The sequence below is a fragment of the Grampus griseus genome, assembly GCF_964374135.1.
Source record: "Grampus griseus genome assembly, chromosome: 7".
NCBI lineage: Eukaryota > Metazoa > Chordata > Mammalia > Artiodactyla > Delphinidae > Grampus > Grampus griseus.
In genome coordinates this window covers 50,248,556-50,273,323 of record NC_139001.1, presented here as the reverse complement: position 1 = coordinate 50,273,323, position 24,768 = coordinate 50,248,556, and the positions used below count along the sequence as shown (strand labels likewise).

Genomic DNA, 24,768 nt, shown 5'->3' with positions numbered 1-24,768 from the left:
CTATGGTTTGGAAGAGTTGATGACATTTTGTGGATTTGAGAAACCAATTCCTTTAAATCTCTTGCAGTCGGTTCTTGCCCTTCTTTCCTCATTAACATGAAAAAGGCATGAGAGAAACAGGAAGAGGCAGAAGTGCTAGTTTCCAGTCCTCAGTCTTTGAAGCTCAGGATGAGGTCAGGACGAGAGATACTAAGGTGAAGTTCATCCACTGTGGGACTTCATTACTACCCTGTGACACCCAAACTCCCCTTTGTGGGCTACGACAGCAGCACCTGGAAAGAAATGACCCTGTCTTAGCCATCTGAGAGTAAAGTCCAAAGGGCAGATGGTGAAAATACCTGAAAGCAACCATATGGCAGCTCAAAGACTATGTGGTCCTGATGTAGGCAAAGGTGAGAACTCCTTCTTCTGGGATTGTGGAAATTGTTGGGGTTTGGGGGTCAGTCAGGAGGCAGGGATGTTCTCTTACTTCCAAAAGAGGGAATTTAGATCAATTGTTATTTACCATTTTAGGAAACTTTTGTTCAGGAATGAATTTCATTCTTGCATGTTTGTCCTTGTAGAAGGAAACAGCACCATTTGCTTCATAAGTGTTTTCTTTTCAGCATACCACAGCTCAGAAATTTGGTTCTATTAATACTAATATCAAATATGTAAATTTAAGAGAATGAGACTGTCAAGTGATGGGCACAGGCTCTAAAGAACCCCTGCTAGAGGAAGAAGTGAGAGCATCATTTGTTCCCCATGGTCCCTGGGGGACCCCACTGCAGCTTGGGTAATGAGAATGAGCATTTGTTTCAAAAGTCAGAATCACCTCTCTCCTGACCACCATCATTCCTTTTATTAAGCATATTTTACTGAGCATTAAACAGCACAAATCCAAATGATAAAGTGCAGGCCACTGCACAGGCCTGTAATTCAGTTCAGCTTGGGTGTGAGTGTACGGACACACACCCCACGCTAACACACACAGACACACCCACACCCAGAATCTTGCACATTTTACCATCCTGCAACTACAGCATTTTAGAGAGCCCCATATCTTTAAAAAAATAACACCCTGGTGCATATGCATACACACTTTCTTTTCCTGGTCAAATGCAGCAAGTGAGATTTATTTTAAAAGAAGAAGAAGAAAAAGACTTACACCAGTGGGGTTATCTAAAAGGAAGCAGATTAAACAGAGCCATGCTGATAACAGCTGATGTCTGGTTATAATTCACTTCCCTAATGCTGATTAATATATTCACAAACAAATCGAATGTGTTGCCAAAAGAGAAACACTGCTGTTAACACCCCAACAGCTACTGGTTTCAGTTGTGCTTCTCGATCAGGCAAAATGCTCTTTCCTCAGCTCCTAACACTGTTTATTTTGCTTCCTGCCAATCTTGCAAATAATTCGTCTTGCGTGTCGTTTCCTCATAAATGCTTCCTGGTGCTTGATCACTTTGCCTGTGTGGCATTTGATTTCAAACTGCCATTTTACCTTTATAAACATTTAGAACTTTCTAAGCATGAGGAGAATGCCCAAAAGGCATGCAAAAATGAGGCTGTAATTAGATCAGCAAAGTATGCCTTACAGCCTATCTAGCTTTCTGTGTATACCAGAAATCTCTCTTTGCATCCAATATTGCATTCCCAATCTGGGTGCAGAACAGTAAATTAACATTTACTCCAGCAAAGAGGCCCTGGTATCAATATGTTTAATTTATTATTATTGCAAAGGACAGTTTTCCCATGATTAGTGAAACAGAATACATATAATATATTTAAGGATCTGCACCCAGACCACAAAAAAGGGGGGTAGGGATGGAGGGTAGGAGAAAAGCAGAAAATAAAAGAAAAAATAGAAGTAATATCAGTTACCACCTGATTTTTGTGGTTAAAAAATAGAATATGACGTGCAATAGTGCAATTTTCCTTTGCTAGTCCAGCAACGCAAGTCTTAATAGGAAGTCCACTGAGGATTTTCTGCATTTCAGGATTTAGTTGCGTGCCTGCCGGGAGTTAGAGTTCCTACCAGACTTCTGACTCTGAGTGGAATCACTATGGCTAGAATCACTTTTATTCAGTCCAAGATGACGGAGCTTCATATCCCAGCGCTGTGAAATTTAAAACAGAAAACGGTCACAAGCACATATTACCAGGGTCATCACTTCTATTATTCTAACAACTGAGTAAGACTGCAAAATCAGATCTCAAAAGCATTTTACTACTTTTCCAAAAGTATAAAAATCTATATCCCAGGGTAACAATGAGATGGATGCTATGTAAACATAATTCTTTTATTTGAAAAAGCACAAAATTGGCCACTTGTATCAGTAATGCTTTCATATCAAATCTTTAACTTAAAATAAACAGTGACACAAATATACATTGATATCTGTGGGTATTTCCTGAGGTAACATACACAAGTCTAGTACTTCATGGGTGACCAACAAATGGAAGATTTACATAGAGAATTTGAAGAAAGGGCTACTTTTTATTTTCCTCTCTTATGACTTGTAAAAACACAGCCTTTTAAACCTGTGTGATTTGAGTGGTGAAAAAAATGAAAATGGGGGGAGGGGGTAGAGTTCCTTATAAATATTTCCCAAATAATATCTACCAAGTGCAACAAAACAGAACAAAGTTCTGCCCTCATTCTACGTTTTACAAAGCAGACATCACCAATGTTTCTAATAACTACAATCAAGCTTATTAATATTTCATATTAACAATTTCAATAATGTTTACATTATTGAATATAATAATTTAAAAGGAAGTTATATTATGGTATTACAGGTAGTAAATAAGAATAAGGGCTATAGCAGTACTTCTTAAACTTCAATGAATATAGAAATAACTTGGAGATCTTGTTAAAATTGCAGATCCTCATTCAGTGGGTCTGGGATGGGGCCTAAGATTTTCATACCTAACAGGCTCCCAGGTGATACCAGTGTTGCTGGTCCAGGGACCACACTTTGAGCAGCAAGGAGCTAATGTCAGATGGCCCAAGTTCAAATTCTAACTCCATCAGTTACCATTCGAAGATTCTTGGACTTACTAGACCTTATCATTTACATATTAGAATTAATTCTAGCATCTGCTTAGTGTTCTGAAGATTCACAGATGAAAAATGTATAAAACTCTTAGTAGATAACAAATTCTCTATTTTCAATTACTGAAATTACTGAAAGTAATTCTTCATTTTAGCACACTTAACTCCACAATCTTATTGGATTTTCATATTAAAAAAAAAAAGTCTGAATTTCAGCTCCCTAAGGCAGGCCAAATATCTTGATTTGAACAACCTGCTATTACAGAGACTTAGGTTTAAAAAAAAAATTTGCATTGCAAAACCATAAAAAAGTCTTTATTTAATTCTTGATCTATCCCTGAGCGCAAAAAAAAAAATCAGCTGAAAAGGACAACTCTTATTTTAAAAAAAAACAGTATCCTCCATAAAACTCTTTTTTACATCTTCAGAACGGACTGGAAAACTACAGTAAGGATCTCAGTAATTCTAGCCAAAAGAGGTTTCCCATTCATGGTCTTTAACCCTGAGTTCTGTGTATGAATTAAAAATTGTTCAAGTTATTTCTTCCCTTCAGTATGTTTAAATCCAGGCTGAAAATATAAATGAGTTCACAATAATAACTGTGAGTTCCCTGTAGAAAGCAATGGAAAATATCTTTGCCTTACTAAGAAAAAGGACAAACACGCCATGTGTCCTCGGTCTTTACACGATGATAATTGTTTTGGTACCAAAAGAGAAGCAGCAAGCCGTGTTATATGCTTTGCAGCAATGATGTTGAAAGCTCTTCCAACTGGTACAGGAATTTAGGACAAATTCCTGTTCTGCATTAGCAAGCAGAAAACGGAATTAAAAGGACAGTAAGAGATTCCAATACACTGAAGAAGAGCTACTTTTTAACAGACAGCAAACAAATTGAAAAGAGATACAAATAGAGAATTCTCATGAGTCTGAACTTGAAATACATCTCACTTTTGACAAAATACTGGAGTGGAGGGGGGGGGAGGGATAGCTTTCTGGAGGGTATTTTCTCCCTGCAAAATAATGCCCTCTACGTTTCTCGTAGGTCACTTACACTGAAATGTATCTGCTGTGTCAAGTACCAGGTGTATAAGATAAACTGCCTGGGGGTGTTTAACTTACACTTGTAAATGTTTCCCAAGCCTTCAGACTCAGAGGGAAGAGGATATATTATGTTTGGTACAATTCCCACTCTCCCCTCCCCCCCTTTTTGCCCACTACACACACACACACACACACACACACACACACACACACACACACACACACACACACACACACACACACACACACACACACACACACACACACACACACACACACCCGTTTTTGATTCTTTGCCCTTCTGTGCATACTACCCACATTCCTTTTGTTGAAACAGATTTGCTTAGTAAGAGGAAACGGAACCTTCTATAATAAGGTGATTTACTGTGATTTTTTTAAAAATGCATCACTTACAGAATCTAAGAGTCATTGGCTTAAAAATAAAGCTATGGGGCTTCCCTGGTGGCGCAGTGGTTGAGAGTCCGCCTGCCCATGCAGGGGATGCGGGTTCGTGCCCCGGTCCAGGAAGATCCCACACGCCGCACAGCGGCTGGGCCCGTGAGCCATGGCCACTGAGCCTGCGCGTCCGGAGCCTGTGCTCCACAACGGGAGAGGCCACAACAGTGAGAGGCCCGCGTACCGCAAAAAAAAAAAAAAAAAAAGAAAACAATAAAGCTATGTTTCTGCTCTAAGGACCTAATTTGGTCAGATCTCTCATATACAGATGAATGTGGCTGCACCTTGTACATAGGAACTGGTGCCTATGCATTGGGACAATATTGGCAGTTTTGTACCCAAGCTTTATTCTCCCCTTCTTCTCTGACTCACAGAACTGCAATTGTTCAAGGAACCAACATATTCAGCTAAAAAAACTACATTTTCCAGCTTCTCTTGCAGCTAGGGATGGACAGGAGACCCAGTCCTAAGTAAAATTGCTAGGTAGGATGCTTGGAATCTATTTTTACCTCCCTTTTCTTTCTCCCTGAAATGTAGGTGTGATGTGGAGGTAGGGCAGCCATCCTGTGACGTCCAGCTAACCTTGAATATGGAAGCAATATCTTTGAAAATGACCGATCCATAAGCTAGAGGGAGCCTGGAGCCCTAATGATAATGTGGAGCCACCAGAGCTCACTGAACAGTGAGCTAAGATGAGGAAGGTGGCCAGCTGGCCTAACTACAGCTAGACTTCCCATGGTGGGAAGTTAGACAGCTGTAGTTAGATCTCTGATACACACACAGAGAATTTGCTCCTTAAACGAAACAGACATTACAGACAAACTCAGTTCTTGGAATATTAAGTATATATGTATCAGGTTTTAATATTTCTCATGAAGTTGAGGGCAGCTATTTTGTTTAAATGACTGTCTTTCTACTTTTATTTTCTGTTTATCATTTTGAACATAAAATTTAGGCTTACCTTAACTTTTTTACCAAGTCGATCCTTCCATTTCTCAGCAATAGAACCTTCCACCAACAGTAATCTATATTTTTAAAGAAGCAACCATTTTTGAAACATTAAAATATATTACTGAAAAGTACAAGGGATCATTGTCAGAAAGACTTACTGTTTATACTAGACTAGGACAGCCAAGTTTTAGAACAGTAATTCTAACTAATTGGGAGTCATGGACCCCTCTAAGAACAAATGAAGCTATGATCCCTCTCCCCAGAAAAATGCACACCCACAAATTTCCCACATATACTTTTGTATCCAATACATGAAATTGAAGGATCCAACTAAAACTGATCTTTAATCCCTCAGAAGGTAGACAGATCCCAAAGTAAGAACCCAGGAGTCATTATTCTGAATCCTTAAGGAGTGAATTACCTGGAGCGTTCCTCATCTTCATAGCCCATGATGAGATACTCTTCATTGACGTTAAGTGGAGGACACAGGCAACCAGAGCTGGTGTAAAGGTTAACAGTGTCCCTTGGAATGTTTACCAGAGAAGCCTTTAAAATCTCCTTCACCTCCACTACTGCAGTCACATCATGGCACTTGATCTTCACTTCTTTAACTTTAGCCCGAATGACTGGATAAAAGACAATAAAGCTGATGTGGTAATATGATACACAATAGGCACGCCATTCAAAAAAGACACATAGGCTTCTTTCTAGTCAATTCATATCCACTTAATGCTCAAAGAATAGAGAGGAAAAGTCAACCATATATTTTCACCTTAGACAGTAGTGAGTGACACACTACACAACATACCTACCCCCTTAATGTTCAGCCCTGATCCCCTTTGCATGTAAGTTTATATTTGTGTGTATATAAGCATACATGTGTGCATGTATTTCATGGTGAGAAACGATTTAGATAATCAAAGATTGAATCTGGATGTAATTTTCCTTCAAAATTTCATTTTGGATGTGTGTATATGTATATGTGCAGTTTCAACGGTGCCAAGAAGAATTTAAACTATATTAATTTCACTATATGTAAAGACCTAGTACTTAAATATTCTTTGTTGCTTTGTCAGCATTCTTCTATAGGGTCCATTAACAGATTTTCTAAAGAGTTGGGGTTTTCTTTAGCGTCATAAAGTTGTTCTGTTCTACGGTGTCCCCAAGCTTGTTCTTCGATCTTTCCACCTTCCTCATCTTAGCTCACTGTTCAGACATCTGCTCCTTTCTTCCTTTGTTTCAGTATAGATTATCTTTCATACCCTCCTTTAGGTATACTGCATTTTCTTTTTGAATAAAAACTGTCGCCATTCATGTGCTATGGAATGTGGTCTAATATGTCAATTGCATTAATTTACCTCTTTCAAGGGATATTCTAGCATCCAACTTATATAAGACTCGGCTTGACTTCTCAATATAAAGACAAACTGCCTTAAAACTAATTCAGTTGCAAAGTCAAAGTATTTGACTCAGAATCTAGAAAGTACAGTTCTCCTTCTTTTCTGTATTTCTCTCCTTTGGAAGAGCCAAATTCTTTAGATTCCTACTTCTGGTAAATGAGCTTTTTACTTTTTTTTTCCTAAAGGGGGAGTTTGAAAAAGCCTAAGAAGAAGCAAAAATGTCAATTAGTAAGAAGCCAGTGGCTTTTGACCAGGCAGCCTCATTGCTGTAGTTCAATATCCATGGATATCATACACAGGAAAACACAACATATCCAAATGAATGTACTTTTTGAAAGCCTCTTAGGCATATATCTGTAAACTACCTTCATCTGAGTCCCTTCCCACATATTTTAGGGGTTTTGAACTACAAAGAAAAAAGTAATCCGTGAAAATATAAAGCCAGCTAATAAGCCATTGCCTCCCATCAATGCCCCAATTCCATACAGAAACTTATTCAATAACATTCCACCAGTACAAGACACATACAATAAAAATTAAGCTACTAATTCTGAAAACTTTAGGATAAAACCTCATTTTTGCTTCACAGGTACTTCAATCTTCAGAGAACTAGTTGTCTCAAGTATGAGAGCTTATACTAAACAAAGTGTAACTGCCCAGCTGTCCCTGCTTGGTGTGATTTGTGAGTGAAGGAGTCCCTTTTTATTAGTGTTCTACTCTTATTTTAACAAAAGATAAGATTGCCCTTTTTGAAATGCCATTTGGGAGAATCAGATGATAGATTCACAACCCCAGCTAGCAGACATTTTTGTGCGTCCTGGCTTATGTGAATGTGCTTCACAGCATTCATCAGCTATCACAGATTAGTGAACTGTGCAAACCTTCTCAAACTAATGATTTATTTACCCGGTGTGTCTACTATTTTCATTAGAAATTTTTAGCACATGTACCCACTCCAAAATAAATATCTCTCTACAAGACTTACTTTATTATTCAAGCAATTTTGTTAAAGCTCAAGAGCTTTAAACTGAATTAATCTGAATGAAGCAGAGGTTTTATCTGAATTATCAAATGCTCCCACCCCCACTTTGTTTTCTCAGTAGACACATGTAGATATTTAAGAAAGACAAAAATCAACATATTTTGGAATTTAAAATGTATTTTCTTTGCAGGGTTTTTCCTTCTATTTAATCATTTCAGTGCCTGCCTTCCCCAGAGAATCTCTGAGTAAGCCTCAGACAAGTGAAAATCCTTAAACTATGGGCAATCTAGTTATTGTTTGGCTATGAGAAAGAAATTATCTTTTTTCCATTAACTGTGCTCTGTATCCCATTTTCGGTTGTAATTTTCACTCAGCTACCTCGTTGCTGATTTTCTCTTCCCCTGACTTGTACCCAGTAGTATTTTATCTTTTAACAAAAATAGCAGCACTAACCACTGCAGCACTAAGAAGGTTGGGTATAGTAAAAATTAATAAGTAAAATAAATATAAATTCAACTAAAATTCCCCAATATAAAATTTCTATCATGCTTTTGTTTTTAATATAACCGTACTTAAAAGTTCATATAGCATTTTTCAGTCTTACAAAGCTAATCTCCTAAAAATTAAGACTTCCTTTTTCTTGTGATATCTCATATCACTTTGTAGAGGAGAGGGTCCTCAGATGAGCAGCCAGGTAAACATTTCAACCTTGGAAGGTGTGTCTACCATTGGCTAAGAGAAACTATAGATTCCTCTAAAGATGTTAGTAAACAAAAAATAAAAATTGATTCCGTTGAAGAAAAACTTGAGAAACTAGGTATATTTATTTTAAAGAGATTTAACTACACTGAATCTTTTACTTGATACCTTTCAATACACAGTATTCCCAAAGATATCAAAGATTACTCTTACAGAGATTTACCCATTTCTCTCCATCCAATTCCCAAAATTATAAAAGCAGGATAAGTGTGCCGTGTATGTCCTATATTCTCTAAAGTAGGGCATGTAAACTCAATAATAAAGCCCTCATTTTAATAATGTAGGTGCATTTAAAAATCTATTTAATTGCCATGTTTATTCATTTACTCAGCATCGACAGAGACAGTAACATGAACTTTATTAATCTCATAAATGCCACAGGGGGAAAATCATAATAAAATGCCTATGGAATACAGCAAATACTGATTTGTTCCTTATTTTATCAACTGGAAAACTCTATTAATTGACCCTTTGAAATATAGCAGTAATTGATATTTGTGACTCTGAAGCATCCCAGTACCCAAAAGTAATTCTGAATAATCAAAGGAAAGACAACTTAGGTTCAATAATCATTGATAAAATAAGGATAATAGAACGTCTCATGGCGCAGTTGAGAAAATCACATAAGATAGTGTATAGAAACCGCCTAACACAGTACTTAGCACAGAGGCAGCAGGCTTTTTCCTCCTCCAGTTAAATTTGTCAGGTACATTTAGATTTGTAGCTCTTCAATTAATATTTTGTTTATCAGAATACCACATGTCTAGGTCAGTCTAGATAACAAAACAATTCCTTAATTGAATACTAACAACTTGTGTTACTTTCCAACTCTGTCAATGTTTTCCATGAGTTAGACTGAAGAAACCCAGCTTGATTCTTTTAACCACTCATAACACATTGAAGTGCTCCTCTGTTTACCCCACTTACTGTTCACCCCCGTAAATCACAACTGATGACCCATTGCAGCTCCAGATCCTCCCTGGCCCGTCAGAAAGGAAAGAGTCCCTCCCATCTGTTTTGAAATGTATCTCTGTGTACTTAACTGCATGGTTCTAAGATGCCAGCAATGCTGCCTGATATGCTTCAAAAAAATCAAGCATTTGTTGAGAATGGTCCCCTTATGAGACCGTTCAGTTGTTTGGAACAGGGAGAATTTGCTCTTAAAAGTTGTCCTTGTTGGGGCTACCCTGGTGGTGCAGTGGTTAAGAACCCACCTGCCAATGCAGGGGACACGGGTTTGAGCCCTGGTCCGGGAAGATTCCAAATGCCGTGGAGCAACTAAGCCGGTGCACCACAATTACTGAGCCTGCGCTCTAGAGCCCGTGAGCCACAACTACTGAGCCCGTGTGCCACAACTACTGAAGCCCGTGCGCCTAGAGCTTGTGCTCCACGACAAGAGAAGCCACGGCAACGAGAAGCCTGCACACCCCACGGAGCCCCCACTCGGGGCAACCAGAGAAAGCCCACACACAGCAATGAAGACCCAATGCAGCCAAAAAAAAAAATCAATTAAATAAATCAATTTAAAAAAAAGTTGTCCTTGTTTGTTTTTAAGCCTCATTCTTATTTACACACACATACACATCCTTTCTTAACTCAGCAGTTTATAAATCAATCATGAAGTTATCCTTACCATAGTTGTAATTGTTTCGGAAATAGGTCTTCTGTGTAGCTCTGATAGGTTTACATTTGCAGCGTTCTAAAAAATATAACATTTTATCTATTATAAGCAAAACTTCAACATCAGCTTTCTTTTGTTTATGCACATTTTTTGGTAATATTAGATCCAAGTTCGGTAGCAAGGAGGCTCTTAGTAATTCTACGTGTCTGGTCTCTTTCTCCTGGAACTACATTCACGTTTATTCTAGATACATAGCCTCTTATTCAGTGTCAAATGCTCATAAGTTCCCATTCTCCAACAAACCACCCAGATCCTGAGGAAACACTTCATCACCATGCAGGAGGAGAGCATGACTCCAGAGTCCTGAAAGAGACATGCTTAGTGCTTGTGGCAGAAGAATCAATGCCAACTGAGAGGCAATTTATGCTTATGCTCAGGTAACTGGTTTACCCCTGTGCAAGATCACTTGCATTCATGGACATTTTACAGGTTACACAGCACCCCTCCAAATATTAGTTTCCGGATCTAAAAGCAACTCAGTGAGATAAGCAGGTATTGTTATAACCCAGTGAACTTATTGAAGAGGCATGAGTTCCTTCTTTTTTATTTAATTTTTACTTTTTAAATTTTTAACTGAAGTATAAATGAGTTACAATATTATACTTGTTTCAGGTGTACACCATAGTGATTATCATGACTACCTTCTACAGGCAGAATAACTGCTATTAAACTCAATGGTATTTTTATGTTTATTGGCGGAAATTACTAGATACATATTTCAAAATGAGAAGTTCTGTGCTTTTTAAATATCTGGTGAGTGGTGACCAGAACACATATTCTATGTGACATAATACAGGTGTATGTAATAAACGTAATTATCTCAAAATGTTTCATGTATTGGATAAATCATTTAACATCTTGGAGAGTAGATTACTATATTGTTTATAGATTACTTAGCTAAGAAATACACAATATATATACATCATACATCATAATATATATACATCATAGTAAATTCTTAGTCATTAAAGTCAATATAAAAATAGGAAATAATACACAATTACCTTAGAAAGCATTTTAGTTTATGTAAAGATTTCTTTAAAATAGTACCCCTGAGAAAGCTTCATTGAAGATGAAATGGTATGTGTTTCTTCTATTTTCACACAGAAAAAGGAAAAATGAACACATGAACCACAGAAAAGAAGCCAACAAAAAATTTTTGTTTAAAAAGTGTTTTATGTTAGCATGGAGACTAATAAAAGGCAGAAGCTTTCCTTGACCATTTGACATTGTGTTTTCTAATCAAAATAAATGTTATTTCCAGTTGAACTCACAGATAACATGCTTTGAAGTAGTAGTCCCAAGGGATGTAACACCTCACTACCCGATTTTCAATTCTAGAAATAAGCGTCTCTACTGGGAACAGGTGCTGGTCTCCAAAGCAGAAGCAGCAGCACTGTTGTTCTCACCCAGGAGAGAAGTGAGGATGTCCTCAGGGCTACACACAGCAATTCTCTTGTTCTGCAGATAATTTTTAACACTGTTTTTGTGGAAGAACAATCTCAGCTCAATAAACCATATGTAACATCAGTGCTGGTTGCTATTTTGAAGAAGACTCTTCAAAAAATAACTTTCTTATTAGCAAAACATTTGTATTCCCATTTAAAACAGAATAGAAAGTTATCTAGTTCTATTGTTTTATTTTGTACCAAAATATTACACATTTTTAAAAGAGATATTCTTGAGATTGACATTATTTCTGAAGAAATATATGTTATGGTCTTTGACTTACAAATTATCCTCACCCATATATAGATATGGATTTATGCTTTTCTACCTCTTTATATTTTTTTAATTAAAAAATTTTTTTTATTGGGGTATAGTTGTTTTACAATGTTGTGTTAATTTCTACTATACAGTGAAGTGGAGTTCCCTGTGCTATACAGCAGGTTCTTATTAGTTATCTATTTTATACATATTAGTGTATATATGTCAATCCCAATCTCCCAATTCACTTATGCTTTTCTATCTCTTTAAAAATAGATATTTATTTATTTATTAATGAATAGATATTTATTCATTAAAAATAATGAATGTAGATAAATTATCTACATATTTGTAATTCTTCAGAAAATTGCACATGTTCTAATGAAAAATTCTTGGCAAAAATACACCAGCTGTTACTGGATTGCATCTAATATGTTGTTGTTACCATATAGCTTTGCTTGAAGCATAAAAAATGGATTCTAAAACACTTTCCAGGCAGAGATTTTTCAAAAAAATTATATCATAAAACAATTTAGGAAGATTTCAAGTAGGTGTTTCCACAACCATATGTACAACTACAGGGCTTCCCTGGTGGCGCAGTGGTTGAGAGTCCACCTGCTGATGCAGGGGACACGGGTTCGTGCCCTGGTCTGGGAAGATCCCACATGCCGCGGAGCGGCTGGGCCCGTGAGCCATGGCCACTGAGCCTGCGCGTCCGGAGCCTGTGCTCTGCAACGGGAGAGGCCACAGCAGTGAGAGGCCTGAGTACAGAAAAAAAAAAAAAAAAAAAAAGCTTGAAACTCATATGTACAACTACATGTATTAGCTAGTCTCTTTCCTAATAGCTAATGACCTAAGTAATTATTTTCTTGGGACTAAATTTTGTTCCTCCTCAATGCACTTGTTTCTCCTGCTGGCCTCAGAGGTGGCAATGCCATACTATATGTTTGAAAACTTTCCTATGCTCCAAACCTTAGCTCTTGCTATCAGCAAATATCTGTCTGGTTGAAGTAACTAGTAGCTCAAAAAATAAGAGTAATAAGGAGGAGTGGAATTTTATATCTACAAGGCTCAAATACAGAAGAACTTTCACTTACTTATGCTAACTCAACTCAAACATTCATATCTGAAGGTTTTCATGAAAAGTGTATCTTAGATCAACATATCTGGAAGATTATCCCTTTTCTAAAGTATTTCTACCCACATCTACATATATGTCTCCAAAAGCTCAAGAACTGGGAAATGGCCAAAAAAAAAAAAAATCATAGAGGAATACACTGCATGCATTATTTACTACATTTTTTTGTACCAGCCACCCTAAGTCAGACTGCAACAGCTTCTTTTTATTTTACTACCAATAGTTGATTTCTCAGACTTTTTATTGGGCCAGTAGCATTATCATCATACCTACTTTAATTCACCAATAATTTTGCCACTAGTGTCCCTCCCCCAGCTTGCCAATGGCACAGGTCTATTATTTTACTGAGCTTTGCACAAAAGACCACTAGATATTGATTTGCTTGCATCCCACTGTTAAGAAGAAAAGCATGGAAAGGAACTGCCTTGGTGCTCTTATCTAAGGAAAAAATACGGCAAAATTTAAAGGAGTTGGCTGTGACACAGTAAAGAAGTGACAAGGAGTTCTTCTAGTGTGGGGAAAGTTTTAATATTAGCAATTCATTCACCTCGAAGTCTAGAATTAAATATAACCTGAATCACAGGACAACATGCAATCCTATATCTCACAAGCATCCGTGGAGCACAACCAGGAAACTCTCTTGGGCAGCTTTCCCTCATATTCTCTAGTTAGATTCTCTCAGCTACTCTTCTAGAATCTAAGATCTCCTACTCCTCTGCTAATGAAACTGAAAACTGTTTATTATCCTAGTATGAACATGAGTTTACCACCCTAGAACACATAGGAGTTTGTGAAATTAACATGCCCAGTGCTGCACAGAACCTGGTCTGCAAATCAGGGGAGCTGCCCTACGGTGCACTGCAGTGCCTGAGCCAGGAACAGCTTCCCTGTCTCAACACTGGGGCTTCTGAGAAACAGTTCTGAGTGGGAAGTCATCACATCCTTCTTTATTCATTTTTTTACACATAAAAAAAGAATCAGCTCATTTATTGAAAATACATAAAGACAATAGTCTTTTCTAAAGGGTTCCATGATTTTACAAGTCTAAAAATTATAAGTACCTGACAATTATGAAATTTGATACTCACCGGACCTTAACTATTTAAGGCAACCTTGTTTGAGTTCAAGCTTAAGTGTGATATGACTTTCTAACTAACCCTGACCTTTGTTTGAAATTGACTTCTGTTGGGTCTTCTCCAGAGCTGTAATACTATAATTAACTTTGGCAGATTCCAAAACCCCTATAACCTTTCATGTACCATGACTTTGGAATACTACCATCTGTTAGTGAGTACTTTTCTGCTTTTTTTAAGGAAAAGGCCTTAGATCTGTGCTCAAGATTTATTTTCAAAAAGAAAATACAATTCTATTTGCATTACAATTTCTATTATAACTCTTTCAAGACGGACTCTAATCAGATCAGAGTTTAAATAATTTTAATTTGTACCAAATGAACTATATGTTTTATATTTGACCCTGAAAGCCCACTTGTCCACCTTCGCTCCATTTTAAGACACATAGGAGCAGACCACAACAATTTTTAAAACAGATGTAAAAAATAAAATGTTATGATCCTTAACTATGACTTCTTTACTGAGATCCAGATCTATATTTTCAATTGCCTATAAATGGTGTCCATGAACCAGGCTTGAGTAATTTTAAACATATGTCAATGTCCATCACACCATAAAATTGTCTTTCTTCTATAGAAATAGCGTTTTCTGACTCTACAACCCTGGGATAGCTATGCTTCTCTAAATATAAGATGGAAAAGGAAAAGAGAACTAACATTTGTTGAAGTCTTTGAGTCACTTACATATTAATTCATTCATTCTACAAATATTTATTGGGTGTCTATTACATGCCAAACTCTGTGCCAGGCATGTAGGACACCTGATGAGCAATACAGACAATTCAGAATAGGATACAGACATTGAACAAATAATTACACACGAAATAATTTATTTTCATATGTAATACATCCTATGAAAGAAAAGTACAATGTGCAGTGAGAACATACAATTTGATGACCTAAACTAGTCTGGTCCTCAAAGTCCTCTGAGGAAATGACATTAAAGCTTGAAACCTGAAAGATCAGCTGTAGCTATCTAGGCAGGAACTACATCTTTATACATAAGATAGTGAAGAAGAAGACCATAAAGGAGACTAAGAAGGCACATCCAGAGATGGGGAAGAAATACAGGAGAGTATAGAGTCAAAAAGCTGAAAGAAGATGGTGTTTCAAGAGAAAAGGAGAGCTCTCTTTGAGGAGAGCACCCTCAAAGCTCAGATGACTTAAGAGAGAAAGGGGTCCATTAAATTCGGTTGGCAAGGGGACTTCCCTGGCAGCCCAGTGGTTAAGACTCCGCGCTTCCACTGCAGGGGGCGTGGGTTTGATCTTGGGGAACTAAGATTGCGCATGCCGGGGGGCCAAAAAAAATTTTTAGTTGGCAAGGAAAACATGGGTGAAAGCCAGAGGGACACTCTATCCACTGCACAAGAAGAAAAAGGAGAGAGGGGTACTGATGTTGACAGCTTCTAAATCTGTTGCTGGGATGATGAGAGTTCCCTCTGTTGGCGTTTACTTTCTCACTGAAGGATGAAGTCATCAGCGGCAGGGAATGAGAGGCTAAGAGAAGCAGGGTATGGAAGAGTAAGGAGAGAAGAGAAAGTATAAAAGAGTTATTTTGGGCTTCCCGGGTGGCGCAGTGGTTGAGAGTCCGCCTGCCGATGCAGGGTACACGGGTTCATGCCCCGGTGCGGGAGGATCCCACATACCGCGGAGCGGCTGGGCCCCTGAGCTCAAGGCCACTGAGCCTGAGCGTCCGGAGCCTGTGCTCCGCAACGGGAGAGGCCACAGCAGTGAGAGGCCCGCGTACCACAAAAAAACAAACAAAAAACCCAGTTATTTTATTGAGTGGAAAGGCAAACTTTCCAGAGAGACAAGGTAGCGTTGCTAAGCAATGTTAATCATGTATTTGAATTTTGTCTTGAACTTAAAGTAAAACCAGTCACCCTAGCCAAGTAATCTTCTCCAGCATCAGGAGTTGAGAATTTGCCAGGTGACTAAGGCAGAAGAAAAGATAGGCAAGGGAATTGAGGGTATTTTCAAGGGAATGATTATTACAATAGACTATGAAATCTCAGGTAGACAAGGAGGTTAGGGTTGAACAATAATAGTAAGCAGTATATGATGAATAGGTAGTCCCAGTGGAGTAACATTTTAGCAGTGATGATACTAAAGCAAATCTGCTGGAATGAAAAGAGATGGTAGGCAAAGAAGTGGATACTTGAAAGTAAGATTACAGAGCTGGCATCACTGCTAGATGGCAAGGTACAGAATGTGCCCATGGAAGTGGATGGCTGGGGTAGAACAAACAGGTTAGTGAAGTGAAGGAGTCAATGCACTAGACGGATGATCTACTTTATCATCAAAGTCATCAAAATGGCAACAGGGATGGGTGCCGTGATGGAACGTGTACAGATAGAGCTTAGTGCAGGGTGGGCAATGTATCATTTGGCCTTCTGGAAGTCAGTTTCACTACCCTTCTAGAAAAAAAGAGATGGTGAAACATCCCTAGATTCCACCCCTAGGACCACCTTCCCTCTTCCCAAAATTACAAGTCATGAAATGGACACTGTATTGAAAATCTAGAGGATATTATTATTCCTGGTGCAGTAAGAAAAAAAAAACTAAAACAAACAAAAAAACAGAACCCTAATGTCCTGATCTCAATAATGAAGGAAAAATTTTAAAAAGAACAACAATGCATCTCTTACAGAATCAGGAACCATGTTGATCTGTACCACTAAGAAGATCTATACCACTGAGGCAGAGTCCAGGAAACACCATGGTTATAAAAGGATGGACTTTTATTGTGAGACACAGCTGGGTTTGAATGTAGGCTCCATCTCTTACTATTTTTGCAACTTTTAATATCTAAAAGGTGGTATCTTGCAGAATAACTGAGAGAATTAAATGAGATAATACACATAAAATACCTTTCACAGTACCTAGCACACCACAGACCATAAATGTCAGACTTATTTTTGTGCAAGATTCACTGGGAATCTTAATCCCTCATTTGTAAAGACCATTTAATGATTAAGATAAGCAATATTTTCCCAAGGCTCCTTGTCACCTACAGAACTGCGGTGACTACCAAAAGTAAGCAAAGCGATCAGATTTTTTTCAGTAGTGCCTGACTCTGCTATTTTGATTCAGGTACACCAAGCTAATTTCTTTCCTGATGTAGGAAGTCCATTTGAACTATTATGTACACATCCAAAATTTGAAGGATCAAACTTAGCGAGCCAAAATGATCATGTATGTGGCCATTCTAATAAACGTTAGTGCTAAAGAGTATGGCAAAATTAAGGGCACATGAGTTTAAATCCCATCTCTGTCTCTTCCTACTTATGTGGCCTTGGGCAAGTTACAAAACCCATTTCTACACTAATGCTGGCTACCTCAGAGGGTTATTGTAAGAATTTAAAGAGTAATTCACATAAAGAATTTGGCACAGAGCCTGGTACTTAATCACTCATTGGATGTTAGCTAGTAGTAGTAGTAATATATAAGCAAACCAAAAAGATTGGAAGGAAGATACTTATGCAAATTCAAGAGCAGTTTATGAAACAGAAGAGATAATTTTCTAACAATAAAATGATCTATAAGTTTGAAGATAAAAATTTGCTAAATTTTCTCCTAGGGATAGAAACTTAATTTAGATGATTACATTTAGTTTGGGAGGAACTGTATAAAAAGAATCGAATTTAGAAATCCTATTGGTATTATGCTCACACAGGCATACTATTTCACAATAAAATGATACACAGAACTAAATGGGTAAATCTCAAAAGCATTATACAAAAAGAAAAGCAGCCAGTCACAAAAGAGTATGTACTGTATGATTCCACTTCCATGAAGCTGAAGAACAAACATTAATTTATGGTAATAAAAATCAGACCTATGCTCACCTCATGCTGGGGTAGGTGATTGACTCGGCACAAGGGAATTCTCAGGGGTGATGGATATGTTCTTTATCTGGATCTGGGTGACAGCTACATGGGTATATACATTTGTCAAAAGTCAATGTGCCATAGAGTTAAGAATTGTGCATTTTACTGTAAGTACCATTGACATAAAAATTCATACTTATATGAATTCCTTTCATTTTTCCATACAAAGTGTCATGACTTAGCAGCTGTTCATTACATGTTTAAAATAATATTTATTTCCTAAACGTATACATTGGGCAAAAATATCATATTAGATTCTATTTTGGATTAGAGCAGTATGTGGAAAAGGCAATGAAGTTGATTGGTGAACTCAGGTAATATAATCAGGCTTTAAAAAGCAAAACTAACATTCGCTTAATTTAGCTCAAAAAACAAACCTCGAACATTGTAATAAAGGTCTCAATTCATAGTAATTTGCACTTTGTAAAAGGGACTTGCTTAAGATTGAGGGAACTAACACTATATTAATATGAAAAGGAAATTTAGTTTTATTCCTTTAGGATTTATGTCACAGGAAATTTTTAAATAAACTGTCTTTCAGAAGGTTTCTGGATCCACAAGTCATTCAGGATATACAAAATGTAGAGAACCAATGTGATATGCCTGTTTTCTCCTGTGAGATCTGAAGTGTTAGTTTTGTGATATATAAAAGAGGTCAATTAAGAGGGAATTCCCTGGCAGTCCAGTGGTTAGGACACTGCCGAGGGCCCTGGTTCAATCCCTAGTCGGGGAAGTAAGAACCCCTCAAGCCACTCAGTATGGCTAAAAAAATAAAAAGGTCAATTAAGAGAAAAGCAAAGCGGGTCTTTCAGAACATCATGCATCCACTCAATGTCAACCACACAGAAAAGAGGTGGGAGAAAAGGATAGTGCAGTCAACTGTTCACTCCTTCACTCCCTCCCTGTTCTTGGCATCAAGTATGCCTGGTACAAGGGGTGGTCATTAACTTTTTGATGAAAGGTGGGTGGATGGACTAATAAGTTTATTGGTAGATGGACTATGAAGTTTCAGTACTGGGGATCTGGGAAAACAATGGTGCCACATACTAAAACAAAAGTTGCAAGGAGTAAAGTTTTAATGAAAAGAAAATTATTAAATAATGTAGTATTTGAAGTACAAATAGGCTGCCCAGGTGGAAGTGTTTACTGGAGGAGAAATGTGGAACTCTACCTGCGAGAGTAATCAGAACTGTCACAAGAGTGATAATTAGGCCTATGTGGCTGAATGACTTCCAACAGGAAGAACTCATTGTAAGAAGCAGAGGTCAAGCACAGAAACTTGGGGAATGCCCATGGCTGGCGGACAGGAGGAAAAGAACTAGGACATTTTGGGTAATAGCTCAGGGAGAAGAATACTTAGGAATAAGTATTAATCAAAAGTGTCCAGGGACTTCCTTGGTGGTGCAGTGGTTGAGAATCTGCCTGCCAATGCATGGGACACGGGTTCGATCCCTGGTCTGGGAAGATCCCACATGCCATGGAGCAACTAAGCCCATACGCCACAACTACTGAGCCTGTGCTCTAGAGCCCGTGAGCCAAAACTACTGAAGCCTGCGTGCCCTAGATCCTATGCACAGCAACTACTGAGCCCACGTACTGCAACTACGGAAGCCCTTGTTACCTAGAGCCCGTGTTCCGCAACAAGAGAAGCCACCGCAATGAGAACTGTGCACCACAATGAAGAGTAGCCCCAGCGCAACTAGAGAAAGCCTACTTGCAGCAACAAAGACCCAACACAGCCAAAAAAGAAAAGTGTCCAATACTGGAAAGCAGTGAAAAAAGCATATATTTGTAAGCTACTATATAATTACAAAATACGATTTTTATCTATCCTAATTTTATTTTCAAATAAAGGGTAGAAGTTGCCACAAGTGAAGTCAGCCTCTATAGTCAGTATACATTTGCACCAAAGGAAGAAAAAAATTGGACTCCTTCCCAAAATTAGTAGGAAGCCAAAGGGGAGGAAATAAATTTGGAGAAGGAAAGAGAGAGAATGGGTCTATACTACCCAAGCTAGGCATTGGTCATCCCAATAAAAGGGGTGGGGGGGGCGTTGCCACGGCAGGCCTGGCAGGTGCAGGCAATCAAGAATCACGTTACTCAGCTGCTCAGAGGAATTTCTCAGAAGCACCTTGGAAAAAGGGTCAGGAAGGTGTTAGTGAAAACTGGGAGAGTACCCAACTTAACATCAGCAGATATTATTCATGTTTCCCTAATTTGAAAATATATCAGATATGGAACTTCCCTGGGGGTCCAGTGGTTAAGACTTCGCCTTCCAATGCAGGCTGTGCAGGTTCGATCCCTGGTCGGGGAGCTGGGATCCTATGTACCTCCTGGCCAGAAAACCAAAACGTAAAACTGAAGCAATATTGTAACAAACTCAATAAAGACTTTAAAAATGGTCCACATCAAAAAAAAAAAACTTAAAAAAAAATTTTTTTTTTAAAGAAAATATATCAGAATTCAGCAGTCAATATGATCTGATTTTATATTAAAAAAACAGACCCAGAATAACAGGTTAAGTAATTTGGTCATGCTTACACAGTTAATTAGTGTCAGAATTTACTAACTATATCACCTCTTTGGGGAAATTTGTGTTTTTCAAATACAAAAGCTCATAAATTGGTCACCATCACCAAGTAGAAAACTGGGGCGGGGGGGGCGGGATTCTTTTTCAGAATTGTTTTAATAAACAGCATATCTTTTCATTGCACCATCTGAATACCTGCCTTAATTTTCTGTGTTGATTTGACAGACGAAGTGACTCAGCAGAATAGAACTAAAATTGTTTTTCTCCATATTCCATGTTATGGAAACTAGAGAGAATGTACACCTTATTATGATAGTGGATTTACAACAGCAAAACACACTCACAAACTGGAAGCTGCTCAGACAGTCACTATCTCCCAAAAAAGAAGACTGTTAGCCTTTGAGGCAAAGGATAAACTAACTGGAGAGAAAGAATTTCATTTCCAGATTCCAGACAGAAACAGCTTGACACTTTTGAAAGAGGGGGTTATGAAGGTTGCAATGTTTTTGTGTCTTCCTCATTTCCTGCTTTATCATAATCAACCTCAGCTGTTACATTACTCCAAAGCACAAAATTTTGAGTGTGAACAAATTTTCTTTTCTTTTGGAACATGTGACTATGTCAGTGTGTTTCTTCACAAGCAAATGAGCTTGGTTTTGCCTCCCTGTTAATTTGTTTTCATCACTCCCATTATACCAGGGGACAGGAAAACATTTATAAAAGAGAAACAGTAAACACTGAACCCTGGAACACTGTATTCATTCTAGGTAGTTTTACACATTGAACTATCTTTGTGTATGAATGTATAGTGTCATTAATGTCTTCTCTCTTTCACACACTGAAGTGCTATATTATTCTAACCATAAGTTCTAGACAAATTGATAGCACATGCATGCGCTTGGCCTGAAACTTTGACTCACTAATTGTACTATATACTAATGAGGTTTTCTGTTTGTTTTCAGCAAACGTGAATAGCAGGAGTGATCCTTAAAATAGCACCACTACTGGACACCAGTAATTTCCAGCTAATTTCATGACACTATAAGAACACTCAATTACATTAAAAAGGTAACAACGTAATTCTAAATAAATCTTTTTAATTCACTTGTGTTTTTTAAGAGATAAATGTTTGTTTGGTGCACACTGCCTCATGTCAAATACTTGTCGCTCTGATAAGATTCAGTGGAAATCAACAGTGAAAACTCTTCCAATCTAATGAAAATTGATGTTTCAAATTTATTTACAACTTACTAAAGATTCCACTTCCACCTATAAAACACCTTACAAGGCAGTACATACAGACCCAAACCAGTGCACATTACTATTTCCAGAAAGTAAAAAAGACTTCATACAGTAACTAATTGTAGTTGTTCCTGCAGAAACAAATGCAGCATTAGTCATAGTAAAAAAACAAAACAAAACTAGAAACAGTGCAAACGTCCAGGAACATTAGAATGAATAAATGAAGTGTGGTATACTCACATGATAGAAAACTATATAGCAATGAAAATTTAGAAGTTCTGCTATACACAGCATAATGAAGAACAAAGGAAGCCCCACACACGCACGCACACATGCACACACACTATATATATATTAGGATTCCATTCATAAAAGTTGAAAATCAGGCAAAATTAATCTATGCTGTTAGAATTTCTGCTAGTGGTTACCTCTGGGAAAAAAGGTGGAAGTAGTGGTTTGGAAGAGGCACAAGGAAGTGTTTCTGGAGTGCTGGTAATGGTATACATCTTGATCTGTGCAGTGGTTACATACGAGTGTTTATTTTGTGAAAAGGCACTGGGCTGCATGCTTATGATTTGTGCCTTTTCTGCACGTATGCCATACTTCACTTAAAGGTTTATTTTATGGAAAGATGGAGTAAGTAGACTCCATCATGTCTCTCCCACTGAACACAGTTATCAAACAGAACGCAAGATGTTGCTACTTAAGGACTCTGAAAAGTAAACAGTAGCAGGAAGTTTGAGGAGAAGCTCAGTACCATCAGACTGATAGTGGGTTCATCATTCTTTCCACCTCTGGTACCTCCCAGCCTGGTTTCAACACAGCCAGGAAGTAGGTATCATGCAGAGTCCTCCAGGAAAAGCCCCCTGGTTCTGACTCAGGAAGTCAGAAATGGTCTCCTAACACTCCATTCTCTTCTATCCCCATCTCTGAAGAAATCATGGGACAGTGGTGGCAGCAACAGCTGCTGCAAGGGAGGTCCTTGGAAGCCTAAAATGCCGATGGAGGGGAACCTTCCTTTCTGATTGGATGACATGTGGTGTCAAGAGACTGGGACAAACCCCCATTGCTTTGTCCTCCACCACTTGGCCCCTGATACAGAAGAAGTCACAGGAAGTATATCACAGAGTGGGATAAATAAAGCTCCAGCTTTCTGGCCAAAGGACAAAAAGGGGGAGCCCCCAAGGAACAGAAAAGCACTAAGGCAATCACAGAGAAGGAGGAGCTTGGGAAATGATCCCATAAAAATACTTATGAACTGCTGGGCTCACCCCTGGATATATGTGAATCTGACACTAAACAGTACACTATAGACTTTGAAAACTCGACTATGGTATAAATCACAGCCCTGATCTCACACTGGCCACTGAGTAGTGTGCACATGGGATAGATCTGAAAGGCACTGCAAATGCCTTTGGAAGTGGAACTGATATTGAAATCACAACCCACAGAAGACTAGTCAGAATTTGCAGCCTAACCCAGTTAGGTAGACTGCTGCTAGAACAAAAATATCACCATTCCCCATATGATTTTAAGGACCCAAAGTCTTAGAACATAATATTCAAAATGTCCAGAATCTAATAAAAAAATTACTCTGCCCATGAAGAACCAGGAAAATCTCAATCTGTATGGGAAAAGACAATCAGATGACACAAATGTTGAAATTATCCACCCATGATTTTAAGGCAGTTTTATAAAAATTCCCCAAAAAGTAATGGTGAACACCCTTGAAATGAAGGGAAAGATAGAAAGTCTCAACAATGAAATTCAGGATATAATAAAGAACCAAGAGGAAATCTTAATTTTGAAAATTACAATAACGGAAATTTAAAAGTTCACTGGATGGGCTCAACAGCAGAATGGAGAGGACTAAGGCAGGAGTCAGTAAACTTGAAGACAGGCTGATAGAAACTATCCAATGTAAAGAACAGAGGAAGGCTGGGAGGGAATGAACAGAGCCTCTGGGACCTGTGGGAAATATCAAAAGGTCTAAAATTCATATCATCATCAACTCACAAGTAGAAGAGAATGTGGTATAAAATATTTTTTGAAGAAATAATTGCTGAAAGCTTCCCAAATTTGAGAAAAGGTATAAACTTATAGATACAAGAAGCTCAATTAACCCTAAACAGGATAAACCCAAAGAAATCAATGTCCAGACATACTGTAATCAAACCGCTAAAAAGTAAAGACAAAGAAAACATTATTGAAAGCAACCAGAGAAATCTGATGCATTACTTACAGGAGAACAACGATCTGAATGACAACAAATTTCCCATGAGAAACACTGAGGACAGAAGTAAATGAACTAACATTTCTTAAGGACTGAATGAACTGCCAACCCAGAATTCTATATCCAATGAAAATATCCTTCAGGAATGAATATGAGATGAAGACATTTTTAGATGAAGGAAAACTGATAGAATCTGCTGCCACCAGAACTGCTCTAAAAGAAGTATAAAGGAAGTTCTTCAGACACAAGGGAAATGATACTAGAACATCAGGGAAGAAGGAAGAACAACAGAAATTATAAACATCTGTATAAATACAGGAGGCTATTTTTCTCCTCTTGAGCTGTTTAAAACATATTTAATGTTTGAAAGAAACATGAATGGTTCAAAGAGAGAATACTACATTGTCTCATGGAAAGATATATATATATATATATATATATATATCAGACAGACACATACATGGGTGTGTCTGTGTGTGTGTGTACACATGTGCACATGAGAGAGAGAGAGAGAGAGAGAGAATGAGAGAGAGATACATTCAAATAACCCAAGACAAAGCTAGGAAATTGGAAACAGGAATGAAAA

General features: G+C 37.9%; 1 protein-coding gene across 1 annotated transcript in view; it reads right to left on the bottom strand.

Annotated features, from left to right (window-relative positions):
* Positions 1–594: 594 nt before the first annotated feature.
* The window catches only part of FRZB (frizzled related protein), a 34,471-nt gene continuing 10,297 nt past the window's right edge, over positions 595–24,768 (bottom strand). Inside the window, exons 3-6 of the mRNA XM_082658685.1 lie at positions 10,263–10,328; positions 5,910–6,114; positions 5,499–5,562; positions 595–2,102 (exon numbers count right to left, since the gene is read on the bottom strand). Of these exons, the coding sequence (XP_082514811.1) occupies positions 1,986–2,102; positions 5,499–5,562; positions 5,910–6,114; positions 10,263–10,328 (452 nt within the window). The 3' untranslated portion in view covers positions 595–1,985. The remainder of the gene's footprint in view (positions 2,103–5,498; positions 5,563–5,909; positions 6,115–10,262; positions 10,329–24,768) is intronic.